The sequence below is a fragment of the Cyrtonyx montezumae genome, unplaced genomic scaffold (genome assembly GCF_038088225.1).
Source record: "Cyrtonyx montezumae isolate F1298 unplaced genomic scaffold, pur_monq_1.0 scaffold_19, whole genome shotgun sequence".
Taxonomy (NCBI): domain Eukaryota; kingdom Metazoa; phylum Chordata; class Aves; order Galliformes; family Odontophoridae; genus Cyrtonyx; species Cyrtonyx montezumae.
The window spans coordinates 1,093,608-1,106,977 of record NW_027071925.1 but is presented as its reverse complement, the minus strand read 5'-3'; the positions used below and the strand labels follow the sequence as shown (position 1 = coordinate 1,106,977).

Sequence of the window (13,370 nt, the reverse complement as noted above, 5' to 3'; positions counted from 1 at the left end):
GCACAGATGTTAATAGCAATGTTTTAAGCACTCTACTTGCAGCTCGACGAGTTTTATCTTTGAACTCGTAATGTGGTTTTGCTGGATGGATTTTTTTTAGCAGATTTCTTTATTGATATATCTAACAGTGTTGAATTTCTTTCTTGTTTTTTTTCTTTCCTAGTTCAAAGCAAATCTTGAAAAAAATAAGCAAGGCCTAGAATCTGACAACAAGGAGTTGGCCTGTGAAGTGAAGGTGTTGCAGCAGGTCAAGGCAGAGTCTGAGCATAAGAGGAAGAAGCTTGATGCTCAGGTACAAGAACTAACTGCCAAGGTCACAGAAGGTGAAAGACTGAGGGTGGAGCTGGCGGAGAAAGCTAACAAGCTGCAGGTAAGGCTTTGTGAAGTCCTAAGCTGCTGAAAAATAGGCAAGAAAGTGAAAACCTTAAAAGTCTACAGAAATAACCAGGCAAAACATCTTTTGAAGATGCAGCTAGCTCTACAGGAGTTGGGCTTATGGTAGATGTGGGAAGTGACCTCAGTCACGTTGCTGGCGTGGACTTCAGGAGCTGTAAAGTGGTGACATGCCTCTGAAATAAGTAGCTCAAAAAGCTCAGGCTTAATGTTGTGACTGTCCAGCTGTGTGATAATTAATACTGCCTTTTAAGTGCATAGCTTCCCATCCAAAGTCCTGTAGGAGGCTCTGTCAGCAGCTGGCCTTTGGGTTTGATCTTGGATAGAGGGTTGAGCAGACTGGAGTGCTGTCACTGGGAGGTGTGAGCAGAATGTGCAGAAAGCCACTGGTTTCCTTTCGTGCTTCAAAGTTGGGATCTTGGCATGTAAGGACTGCAAGTCCCATTATTTGGGAAATAGAGAAAATAAGCAAACAAGGAGGCAGGACTGACTTCTGAAGAACAGCAGTGAGCTCTGAGGTAAGTCAGCCCAATGCCCTTAAGAATGAGGATGGCCCGGTTCGTTTCAGGGGAAGATTTCATGCATCCTCTTACATTATCCCCTAAGTAACACAGACTAAAGTAACTGGAGTTGGCCCCTGATGGAAGCCTTTGTAGAGGTGCTTTGAAGCCAGATGTCATCCTGATAATCCTTGAATTCATGGTCCCATAATGTATATAATCCTGTAATTAAGAATGTTTGGCTACAAAAGCAGAATACTGGGGTGATGTGTTCCATTAAATGAAGTAGCTACCATGTTATACCACTGAAGTTCAATATTAGCATCCAATTTCAGGTTTCTAGCCAATTTTCAATATGTTTAGTTTGTGGTATCTGTGTACTGGAAGCTACTGTTGCCTTTGCATTCCTGGAATTTGAGGCTGGTTCTGAAGCTCCAGCTCCCAGTGGGGTGTAGGATTTGCCACGAGTCAGCTGTGTGCAGTTATCTTGAGGCTGCTTGCTTTGCAGAACGAGTTGGATAATGTCTCAAGTCTCCTGGAGGAAGCAGAGAAGAAAGGTATCAAGTTTGCCAAGGATGCAGCTAGTTTGGAATCTCAACTTCAGGATACACAGGTGTGTGTGCAATGAAGCTTGAAGGCTGCACTCAAGCTTTGTTCCTTACCAAACTGCTAACTGCACAGCAGAAAATACATTTGTATTCATGGCTTTGAAGGTCCACTGAGTGGAATCCGTACTTCCAGTTTAAGTCTAGTGAAGGATGATGTATAAATGGCTGCTGAGCTTTATGTGAGGCCAGTTTTTTGTTATCTAAGATACAGTACTTGATAGACAGTAACCTTTATGTTTCTCTTCTATTTTGTAGTCCATGGGAGAGAAGTAGTCAGGAAGAGCTCTTCCAAATAGAATGCTAATGGAAATGAGATACCTCAAGGCGAGGGCCGATAACGGCTCCTACAGCTTAAGTTCTTAAAACCACCAGCAGTAATTATTTATTTTATGTAGGTTTTATGTAATTATTGCTGAGATATACTTCTTCAGGTATAAAAATGCTAATGGTGACTACCTGGATGATGTTAATCACAGTTAGAGACGTGTGAGGATGGGAGCTGAGGGAAGGTTGTTACACCTTCTGTTAATTTCCATTAAGACAGGTTTCCATTGCCACATTACAGCTATTTTTTCAACTGACTTTTGCATTTCTGCTGTACAGGAGAGCTTTGAAGTGTGCTGCCATTGCAGGATTTACTGCTGGCTTGTTTCCTCTTCTTAGATGAGTTGAAATAGGTGCTCTGTTTGTCCTAAAGAAAAAAAAAATAGTAAAGAAAGCTGCTCAGCTCATCCCTTCTAAACAAAGGGAAAATATTATCTGTGAACTTCTAGAACAATGCAGCATATATCCCCTAATCAGAAATATGCTCCAAATGAATGTTAAATACCTTTTTGGAAAGCCAAATTTCAGTTGTTTTCTTAAGTATGTCACTGTACAAAGGTCCTGCAAGAAAAGTAATTGAACCAGAAATTCTATATAGAGTAATGGAGGGTGGTAGACAAACTGAGCTTTGAATGTGAATATGCCTGTTTGTGTGACAGGAGCTACTTCAGGAAGAAACTCGCCAGAAACTCAACCTGAGCAGTAGAATTAGGCAGCTAGAAGAGGAGAAGAACAACCTGCAAGAGCAGCAGGAAGAGGAGGAGGAGGCCAGGAAGAACCTGGAGAAACAGATGCTAGCCTTGCAGGCACAGGTAGGTGGTTGCAAATGGCAGAACTTTGTAAGGTCTGTAGATACAGATTGTTGGAAAATGCCAAGCCACTGTCCCTTGTGTCTGTGAAGCTGTGGATGCTCTATCCCTAGAAGTGTTCAGGCTGGTCAGAGCCTTCAGCAGCCTGGTCTGCATGGAAGGTGCCCTGCTCATGGCAGAGAATTGAAACTAGAGAGTCTTCAAACAACTCAAGACACCCAGAAATAGTGGATTGGATTTCTGAATAGAGCTTCCTGTGTTCTTCCTCCACTGCAGAAATGATTGGCACAACCAGTTGTAAGGGCAGGACGTTGCTCTGTTTAGTATGCTGCTAGCTCACAATTTCTGTGTTACTTTAACCAGAGTTAACATCTGCTTGTAGTTTTGTAGTGTGGGCTTGATGCTGTTTTTCTTCTCGTGATGTACTGAGCAATATTATTTTCTTTTGCTACATTTCAGTTAGTTGAGGCTAAGAAAAAGGTAGATGATGACTTGGGGACAATTGAAGGTTTGGAGGAAAATAAGAAGAAATTACTGAAGGATATGGAGTCCTTAAGCCAGCGGCTGGAAGAGAAGGCAATGGCTTATGACAAACTAGAAAAGACCAAGAATCGCCTGCAGCAAGAGCTGGATGACTTGATGGTAGACCTCGATCATCAGCGCCAGATTGTTTCTAACCTGGAGAAGAAGCAGAAGAAATTTGATCAGGTAGTCCAGTTTCCTGTCATCCTACTGCTTTGTATGATTTTTAAATGACATCTTGCTTAAGTAGTTACTGCCTAAATTTCTATTATAAATAGAAGAATCCAGGCAGACTGCTGTGGTTATTGGTGTGAGCATTGTGACCCTTGTTATGAGTGGGTATGCACGATTTCAGTGAGCTACGTATTACCTTTGAGTTTTGGTAGATGAAGAAATAAGCCCCTTGTGTGTACAAAATGAAACAATATAGGAACAAAAACTTGAAAAGTTAAGCTTGAGGGGTTACAATAAGAAAGGACTGGAGGACCAAAAGATCAAGATGTAAAATGGTAGCACTGACTGCTAGTTTTCTTTCCTCGTCCCATCCCTGAACAGCTTGAGCTGTTTCCTTACCACCACTTTGACCAACTCCTGAAAGGCTGGAGAGAACTTCTGAAGGCAACTGAACTTAAACCATTAACCACTTGGATGGTTAAAGCACACAGGGCTGTAAGGAGATGCTTACAGAGCAAGGAGATTAATTTATCTGTTTGTGTTATTTTGTTGTTCAGATGCTGGCAGAAGAGAAGAACATTTCTGCTCGATATGCAGAGGAGAGAGATCGTGCTGAAGCAGAGGCAAGGGAGAAGGAAACGAAAGCACTGTCTCTGGCTCGGGCTTTGGAAGAAGCCCTGGAAGCAAAGGAAGAGTTTGAGAGACAGAACAAACAACTGCGGGCAGATATGGAGGACTTAATGAGCTCCAAAGACGATGTAGGCAAAAATGTGAGTACTTTTCCACATTTCATTTTATTCTCTACTACATGGGGAACAGCACAGTCAAACTCCCTCACTGGAGAAGCATGGAAAGAAGGAACTATATAACACAAACTACGGTGTGAGTGCTCAGAATCTGAGGGCCAGGGGCTGATTTTTCAGGTGTAATTCATATTTTCCAGAGACACCCAGTGTGTGGAGGGCAGAAGTTGCTGGCTAAATGGCTAGTGGCACCTAGTCTAGATTTAAGAGCTTGTCTTGTTGTGTTCTCTTTGTCATGCTGAGTGCACAGCTCCTCTTTCCAATAATCTACTTAGTTCTTTGTTGTAGTGCAGAGTTAGAAAAGCTGCTCTGCCTGTTATGATTCAGACTTGAGCATCATCACACATCACTGTACTATGTCCTCACAATGCCTTACTTCACTGTTACTGAGCACTCTGGTTTAGATACCTGGAGGAGAGGGTCTGATAAATGTTTGTGGTTTAGGTCCACGAGCTGGAGAAATCCAAGCGAACTTTAGAGCAACAGGTTGAAGAGATGAGAACTCAGCTTGAGGAACTGGAAGATGAACTGCAGGCCACAGAAGATGCTAAGCTCCGTTTGGAGGTGAACATGCAAGCTATGAAAGCCCAGTTTGAGAGAGATCTGCAAGCCAGAGATGAGCAGAACGAAGAGAAAAAGAGGATGCTGGTCAAACAAGTACGTCTGCTGTGCTGCATTTTGTAGAGGGAAGGGTGTGAGGCATTGCTGCTGAAGCTTTGTGGCTTCCATAGTAACTTACTACTGAAAAATAAAACCATTTGCTTGAAGACCCCACCCTATAAAAACTCTCTAGCACTGATCTTACTGAACAACTGAGAATCTCCAATATATGAATCTTGTAGAAGCAGAAGATGGCCTTGGAAGGCTTCTTGAGTTTTACAATGCAGGAATTGTCATTTCCTTGCATAGTAGCAGAGCCCTTGATGTTAACATGAGGAGCGACGCTTGGTTTTTGTATAGAGAAATAACTTACGATCACTAAGTAGCTGAACAGATGACATGGGAATGCTTCAAACACTGAGTTATTGTCTGTTTTCTTTTTTTGTCAGTTCAGAGATCTCTGCTTCCAATTTGTGGATTTGTTCTTTGCCATCTGCAGTGCCTTCCCCTGGAGCCTGCATTCTGTAGGCTCTTCCCGTCGCGTAACATTCATACAGTTGTGCAGAGGCCTTTAGGATTCTCAGTGTTATTTTGGACTTTGTGTCTGTTCTGTTGCTGGGCCAGACCTGCTAAATGCTTTCATCTCACAGGTGCGAGAGCTGGAGGCAGAGCTGGAGGATGAGCGCAAGCAGAGGGCTCTTGCTGTAGCAGCCAAGAAGAAAATGGAGATGGATCTGAAAGACCTGGAAGGTCAGATAGAAACTGCAAACAAGGCTCGAGATGAAGCCATCAAGCAGCTGCGTAAGCTCCAGGTAAGCCCAGCTAGTGCCCTGACCTCTCGTGACAGTCTGTGAAGTCTGTTGCTCTTTGTTAACGTACATTTGTACATTTTGTTCATAAGTTCATAAGTTCATAAGGTTAACATTTGTTAACATACATTTGTAGTTTGAAGGCAGGAGGAATGCTGAACTTGGCTGTGCTGGTGTTGTCATAGGGTATCCGGCCTGAACTCAGCACCTCTTCAAATCTCTTCTGTTGGCATGGAGTGGAGGCTGTCCCCACATATTTCTATTCAGTAGTGGTCTCTCTCTTTCTTTCAACACTTACCTAAGGATTTACTGAATATTGCTTTACAGAGCACGTTTTGTTGTATTTTATATCTTTACCAATTTGGGCTCAGCTGTTCCTGATGGCTGCTTCCTCAAGATGAACATCTTAAGACATTTTCAGCCAAAAATGCTTCAGAGAAAAAGGAGGAGTAACTTCCAGTGGCTTTTAGAAAGCTCCAAGTTGCTCATTCTTCTTCTTTGGCAAGAGGACCCAGTCCTTGTGCTGAGGATTTATTTCCCATTCCCAGAAAAGTATTCAGCATTTGGTAGAGTTGAGTTTTGCCAAAGATTTCTCAGAGCTGTGGCCCAAAGCTGCAGAAGTGTGAGATCATGGCAAGGCACATGGCAAACCAGATTTCTGCCCTATCTTCTCGATGCCTTGGCAATCCAACTGAACAAAGACAGCTCTGGGCCAGAGCCCAGGCCGTGGGTGAGGAGGGAAGGTTAAAGCAAGGAGTGCTGGTACCTGACAGCATCGTACTCCTCTCCAAAGGGACAGGGCAGCTGTGTGTGCCCAAAGTATTTCATGATTGGTGGCATTCCAGAGATGCAAGTGTAATTTAAATGCAGGTTCTCTCCAGCTTTCATACTCTTTTAGCATCTTAAGTCACACTGGTGCAGCTTAATACGTGCTGAGGTCTTAGTGTGTGTGAGTAGAAGCTGAGCACGTGCTTCTAGATTGTCTGTACAAACAGTGGGTTTGTTACCTGTGCAGTGGGACAGGTTTTTCCTCGTGTAATTGTAATACACTTTTTCAGAGTGTATGGATTTTACTCCCACATCACTCCAAGAGCTTTCTCTCTTCCATAAGTTCCGTGGCAAATGGTATTGAGCAGCTCTTTATTAGGGTTCTTTACTTGAGAAGTTATGTCCCAAATAAATTAAGTAAAGCCCTATAATAGGATATTTTGGATGAGGAGTGCATGATGCGTGCAAGAAAATGAAATTAAACTATAAAAATAATTGAAGATAATTTAAGTGGAATGAAGTCACTCTGGGGGAGGGACAGAATGCTTCAGAGCTCCTAATAAGTCTTGTGGGTGCTCTAATGCAACGTGGCTGTGGGACTTCTCCAACTGCAGGCTCAGATGAAAGACTACCAGAGGGAGCTGGAAGAAGCCCGTGCATCCAGAGATGAGATCTTTGCACAGTCCAAAGAGAGTGAAAAGAAACTCAAAGGTCTCGAAGCAGAAATACTCCAGCTCCAGGAGGTGAGAGTGAACTTCACAAAATGTATTTTCCTTGGTTGAGTAAGGAGAAGATTGGGCAGTGGGAGTAAAAATCTGTCTTGGCGAGTTGAGTGGGAGCCAGGAGATCTGTCTTCCCATCCCATCCTGCTTCCTTCAGCAGCTCTCTGAGCTTGGGCTTCAGATGAATCACTTAGGCAGAGAAGGATTCTGCCTGAGCTGCATGACAGCTTAAACAGATCTGAGGCCTCACTGAACTCGCGAGGAGGTTCAGGAGTCCCTGAGAGGTGTGTGCAGTGTCAGTACTGACACTGGGGATTAGAAATGCATGAAGAGCAGGAATCCCTCTTCGGTGGACCACTGAAGTCTGTTGACTTCAAGTTCCTGAGTGTTTCTGCCACATAACACAGTTAAAAATCTGAGATTGAGTGCTGTTGATACAACTGTGCTGCAGCCTCTTATTCTGTTTGGTTCTCCCTGCATTCCTGCTGTGTACTCTGGAGGTGTCACTAAGCTTGCTCAGTGCAGTGCCCATTTTACACTGAGCAGGTAACGCTCTCTAACCACCCCAGCGTTGCTTTTGTCTTACTGTTAAGAGCTTGAGTGTTACTTCGTGTATCCTCGTTTCTTACCCTTCCACCAGGATTGCTGTGCTGCAGTGCAAATAATACTGAGACGGTTTTAGAAGGGATGAGTGAGGGACTGCCCTAAGCATCGTCAGTATTTACCATCGGGGGGCAAGGAACAGTGAATCCATTGCATTCAGGTGGCAGTTGAGGGGGAGGGACCTCAAGATGACGCAGCAGTCCTTCCCTGGCAGCTTTAGCTGCTGCTCTTCTGAGAGACCTCAGGGGTGGTACGCTTCACAGCGTCTGCCGAGGACGCGTTGTGTGCAGGACTGCAGGGATTGTAACACACCTCCTGAACCCCTGCAGGAGTTTGCTGCGTCGGAGCGAGCCCGTCGCCACGCGGAGCAGGAGCGGGACGAGCTGGCCGATGAGATCGCCAACAGCGCGTCGGGAAAGTGAGTGACCCAGAGCACTGCGTGCTTCCGCAGCACCTCGGGCAGCCGCAGTCCTCCCCGTGCCTTAGGAACGTGCAGAGCAGCTGAGCACACCTCGACCCCTGTGCTCCTTTCCCAGGTCAGCGCTGCTGGATGAGAAGCGCCGGCTGGAGGCGCGCATTGCGCAGCTGGAGGAGGAGCTGGAAGAGGAGCAGAGCAACATGGAGCTGCTCAACGAGCGCTTCCGCAAGACCACGCTGCAGGTGAGTTGTTGGCTGCTGCTTTTGGGACAGCCCGGGCTGGTGTGTGGAGTTGGAGGCTCTGAGAGGCAGCGAACGATCCCTTCTCCTCCTCTGGAAGGTGGACACGCTGAATTCGGAGCTGGCCGGGGAGCGCAGCGCTGCGCAGAAGAGTGAGAACGCACGGCAGCAGCTGGAGAGGCAGAACAAGGAGCTGAAAGCCAAGCTGCAGGAGCTGGAGGGATCCGTGAAGTCAAAGTTCAAGGCAACAATTTCCACTCTAGAAGCCAAGATTGCTCAGCTAGAGGAACAGCTCGAGCAGGAAGCAAAGTAAGGAGGAGTCTGTGTGCTCTGTCAGTGGTGTGTCTGACGTTGTGCCTTAAGCTGTCGGGCTGAGGTGTGAGGTCACAGCTACAGCACAGGCATTAGGTTTTATTCTTTAGAAACCTGTGTGAGGGTCTGCCTTGAATCACGTGCATTGGGGTGCATCAAAGCGTGTGCTCCTTAACTGAAGCTGCTGATTTATGTGTTGATGTTAACAAATGATTGTTTGGACTGGTAGTCCCAGGAACCGCGGCTTCTTCAGCAGAAGCTCCTTAAAACCCAGCACGTCCCTGAGACACTGGGCCCTTTGGGTTTGACTTTAAAGGGAAGGAGGTCCATAGGGATGCTGAAGGGCCTGGAGCTTCTCCCCCTGTGAATCCCTGAAAGCTGGGACTGCAGAGCCTGGAGGAGGCTCGGAGATGTCATCGAGGTGTGTGCATCCATGAAGGACGTGCAGAGGGGATGGAGCCAGGTGCTTGTCAGTGGAGCCCAGGGACAGGATGAGAGGCAGCAGGCACGAGCTGGAGTTCAGGAGCTTCCACATGAACATCAGGAAGCACTTCTTGACTGGGGGTGACTGAGCACGGGCACAGATTGTTGAAAGATTGTGGGGTCTCTTCCATGGAGGCGTTCAAAAGCTGCTGGGTGTGGAAAAGCAGCTCTGGAGCAGTTGAGCTCCAGGGGTCCCTCCTCACCTCAGCCACTCTCCCAAGTAAATTGTGTGCCCTGTAGAAATCATCTTTCTTTAGTGAGTGCTTCTTTCCATCTCAGTCCTCCAACTCTTTGTTTTCTGGCGTGTCCTAGGAAGATGGAAGGTGGGCTGTCTTACCACCACCTCCATTCCTCTTGGGCTTTTGGCTCTGGGGGGGACTGTGACCTTGCTGAGCAGCAATAGCCCTAACACTGCTCTGCCAAATCCCGCTGTGTAGAAGCACATGGCTGTCCCTCCTTTTAGCCTCCAAATGGCACTCGTGCTGCTCCAGTCTCGTACTTCGTGCTTTTAAGGCTGCATCCCAGCTGACCTTCAGCGTATTAAAGTGGAAGTTGGTGCTGCTGGTGGTGCAGGTCAGGCTCAGGGCTGAGCTGCACAGTGAGGCAGGAGCCTTCGTGGGATGGCACATCCACTGCTCGCAGCCTCCATGTGAGTTCTGGTTATTTCCAGGGAAAGAGCAGCTGCCAACAAACTGGTGCGCCGCACAGAGAAGAAACTGAAAGAGGTCTTCATGCAGGTGGAGGACGAGCGCCGGCACGCAGACCAGTACAAGGAGCAGGTAGGAGGGCTTAACCTGAGCTCAGAAAAGGTGGATAAAACCCTACTTGGAGTAGAAGGGCGTTGTTAGTTGGCATTTTAATGAGGATGTGAGGGAATCCCAGTCTTGATAACTAATGGGGCAGTTCCTTGCCTGCTCCCTGTGTTAGCTCCATTGTGAGGATGCAGCCCAGTCTGTGAGCACCAGTTCTGGGCTGTTTCCAGGAATCGAGATGGGAGTCTGCAGCAGGGATGGTGGGGGGCTGGATAACCCCTTTGCCTTCCCAAATTGCAGGGCTGCAGCTGCCCAGTTTGATCCTGACGAGCTGATTTTTTATTTAAGATGGAAAAAGCGAATGCCAGGATGAAGCAGCTCAAGCGCCAGCTGGAGGAGGCTGAGGAGGAGGCCACACGTGCAAATGCTTCCCGGCGTAAACTGCAGCGCGAGCTGGACGATGCCACGGAGGCCAACGAGGGCCTGAGCAGGGAGGTCAGCACCCTGAAGAACAGGTTGAGGTATGTGGTGTGGGAGCTGGAAGGGCTTTATCTGGGTGCCCGCTGACTGTCCCTGGTGCTGTGTCCTTGGGGACCACCCAGCTGTGGAACCGAGGAGGCAGAGCTGTTGCTGTCAGGGGATGGGCTGCACTGGAGTCCGCTGCCTGAGCCTGATGGGAGGTGGCTGCTGGCTGTGAGGATGCTCCTGGTGGCTCTCGAACCTGGACTCTTTGGTCGGAGCACGTAGTCTGGGTGGGCTGGGGCTGCTGCTCGAGTCCAGCAGGAGGTGGTGTGGCATAAGTGAGGCAGCTGGGCTACGCTCTTCCAGTGGCAGCCTCTGATTGCATTTCTCCCAGCCCACCCTGTGGGGGCTTTTCACGCTTGGATCTCAGTGCTTCCAACGCTCCTCCCTGGGCCGTTCTGCTGCAGCTCAGCTGGGAGCCGGCGGGGCAGCGTGCGGGTGATGCAAAGCTCTCTGTCTCGGCTCTGTTGCCCGCAGGAGGGGCGGCCCCATCACTTTCTCCTCCAGCCGATCCGGCCGGCGCCAGCTGCACATCGAAGGGGCCTCCCTGGAGCTGTCGGACGACGACGCAGAGAGCAAAGGCAGCGACGTGAACGAGGCGCAGCCCACCCCTGCTGAGTAGAGCCCCTCACACCATCTGCATGCAGAGACCTTCACACAACAGTCGGCGGAGCGAGGAGGACTTTCCTGACCACCGGACTGCCTTGTGGCCCTAACTCTGCCTTAGCACACGTCGGCACGCTACAAGGTCGCTTACCATAGGTCAACTATGTCTTAAGGCTCTCCAGCCTCACCATACTGTACTCTGCTTCAGATATAGGTACAACTGCTTTCTTTTTTGTTTTTTGTTTTTTGTTTTGGTTTTTTTTACATAGAGTAAACAGAATGGGATCGTCTTCTCTGTTCAGTGCATCCGTTTCCCAGATCCCCCATTGTAAAGCCATTTTATACAGCGTTCATGTGAAGGATGGAACTTTCTGTATCGGTTTAAAAAACGCAGCTTCGTTCCCGGGGGTGGGGTGGGGGTGGGGTGGGGTGCTGCTGGGAGCCAGCGTGCTTTGTGCCCCCTGCACCCTTCCACCGCAGCCCCGGCCGTACCGAAGCCGTTGGAGGATCACTGGAGCCCAAACTGCCCCGCGTCGTCCTCTCCTCGCGGTGACAGGGGCGGTGAATGAGCAGTGTCCTTTCCTTACTGTGCAGTACCATTTCGGGGTGCCCTCAGCCCCTCCCCCCGTGACTGCCCCGGCTCGGGGCGCAGTCGGCAGCGCAGGCGCAGAGCGCAGCTCCCCGGGGCTGTGCAGAGCTGCCCCTGCCCGCGGTACCACGCCCGTGGATGTGAATCCCACTTCCGTTGTGGTTGGGTCTTTTTTTAATCCTGAACAGTATTACAGCGAGTAGTTAGTGCTCTTCTTGTTTAAATAGCTGAAGAACTGACATACGGAAAGTGCCTTAGACACTACAGTACTAAGACAATGTCACATATATGATTTGCCTCTATAACGATGATTTAATGTATTAATTTTGACCGTGCTTCATATCACGTACCTCTCTAGTCCAAGTGGTATTGTTGGTATTAGTGACAGCGAATCAGTGTTAAGTGGGAGCCTTCCTCTGCCACGTGCGCAGAACAACAAACAGATACGGATTTCCTTTTGGTTTTTTTTTTGGTTAAAAGCTTTAACATCCGTCGCAAAGGTTTCGTTGTGTGTTTGGGTATTTTTAATCAAACTGGCTGTTGACCACCAGGCATCTGACTGCAAATACCTTGTTCTCTTGTATACCCATATTTCTAGACAATGATTTTTGTAAGACAATAAATTTATTCATTATAGCTGTGGCCGCCTGCTCTGTTTACTTCCAGGAGGAGCTGTCTCTTGGGGCTGGCATAGACCTTAATAAATGAGAACATGGCTGGAAGCTGACTTCTCCCTTCTTACTGTTTTGTTTTGCTCTTTTCTACCTCGGCGGATCCGGGGTTGGGTCAGGGCTGGAGAGTGCAGCTCCGGATCACAGAGGGATCTCTGAACCCCCGTGTGGGTTCTGTACCATTGCTCCCCGTGCGCTCTGAGCTTCAGTTCCGTGCTTCCTGGGGCCCGGGTGCTGTGCTGAGCTGCTGCTGGTCTGGGAGGGCTGTACCCATTGCCTCCATGGGGCCGGGAGCAGTGCGGGGGAGGTAAGCAGGGCTGAGGCTGCAGGGAGGAGGGGGCAGAGCTGTGACATCAGGGCAGGTGGGAGCTCCTCAGTGCTGCAGCAGGGATGCCATGCTCTGCTGTCCCAGCCTCTGCTGTCATCCCCCTGCAGTACTGCGGCCACTGGGGCTCTGTGCAGGAGCAGTTCGTGGCCATTAGGGGATTTTCTGAGGGCTGCTCGGTGCAGTGCAGGCAGTCCTGCCCACACGTGGCCCCTCTCCCCAGCACCCCTCCCCCAGAAGGAGCTGCCACCGGTGGCTGTGTGCCCTCAGCCCCACTGTGCTGCTGGGGCAGTGCTGGGGAGGCACAGCTCTGGGAGCTGCATGGGGTCTGCGCTGCCCTTCGCTGCTCGTGGCCGGAGCCCGGGACCCCAAGCACAGAATCCTGCCCCAGAGACGTGCTCGGCCCTGCCGGGGTGCCAAGGAAGGGGCACAGAGGAGAGCACTGCAGCCAAAACGCAGCCACGGTCTGCAAAATCCACCGACTCCACATTAAAAGAAGTTTATTTTTGGGATATGACTCTCAGGTTTCAATAGCCTTGGAACCACGTTACGCTGTGTGACCACGGTGGTATGGTACACTGTCCTACTGAAACATGCCATAGAGACTTTGAATAAATAAAGCTACAAAGCCCAAGTTATGTACAAAGATCTTCAGCAAAGATAATATGTGTACAAACCTATGTACAATAAAACAAATGTAAACAGTCAAATGCAGCAGAGGATGCACAGGAAAGGAGGAGCATAGGGGCCCGAGGGGGGAACGCTCCCACCTCTCTTCTGCTGGGGCCGATGTCTCAGCACTCGTCAATAAACCACAG

At 48.8% G+C, this 13,370-nt stretch overlaps 1 protein-coding gene across 3 annotated transcripts in view; it reads left to right on the top strand.

Moving 5' to 3' along the window:
* MYH10 (myosin heavy chain 10) overlaps window positions 1-11,219 on the top strand; it is an 88,881-nt gene extending 77,662 nt beyond the window's left edge. For 2 of the 3 annotated variants that reach the window (XM_065735111.1, XM_065735112.1), the window contains 14 exons: window positions 164-370; window positions 1,402-1,506; window positions 2,485-2,637; window positions 3,094-3,342; window positions 3,888-4,100; window positions 4,578-4,790; window positions 5,384-5,545; window positions 6,925-7,053; window positions 7,965-8,053; window positions 8,172-8,295; window positions 8,393-8,601; window positions 9,758-9,866; window positions 10,188-10,360; window positions 10,839-11,219. In XM_065735111.1, the coding sequence (XP_065591183.1) occupies window positions 164-370; window positions 1,402-1,506; window positions 2,485-2,637; window positions 3,094-3,342; window positions 3,888-4,100; window positions 4,578-4,790; window positions 5,384-5,545; window positions 6,925-7,053; window positions 7,965-8,053; window positions 8,172-8,295; window positions 8,393-8,601; window positions 9,758-9,866; window positions 10,188-10,360; window positions 10,839-10,983 (2,280 nt within the window). In that variant the 3' untranslated portion in view covers window positions 10,984-11,219. Of the gene's footprint in view, window positions 1-163; window positions 371-1,401; window positions 1,507-2,484; window positions 2,638-3,093; window positions 3,343-3,887; window positions 4,101-4,577; window positions 4,791-5,383; window positions 5,603-5,650; window positions 5,723-6,924; window positions 7,054-7,964; window positions 8,054-8,171; window positions 8,296-8,392; window positions 8,602-9,757; window positions 9,867-10,187; window positions 10,361-10,838 lie in introns of those variants that run through there. The other variant, XM_065735113.1, reaches the window with a different exon arrangement.
* Window positions 11,220-13,370: the final 2,151 nt, after the last annotated feature.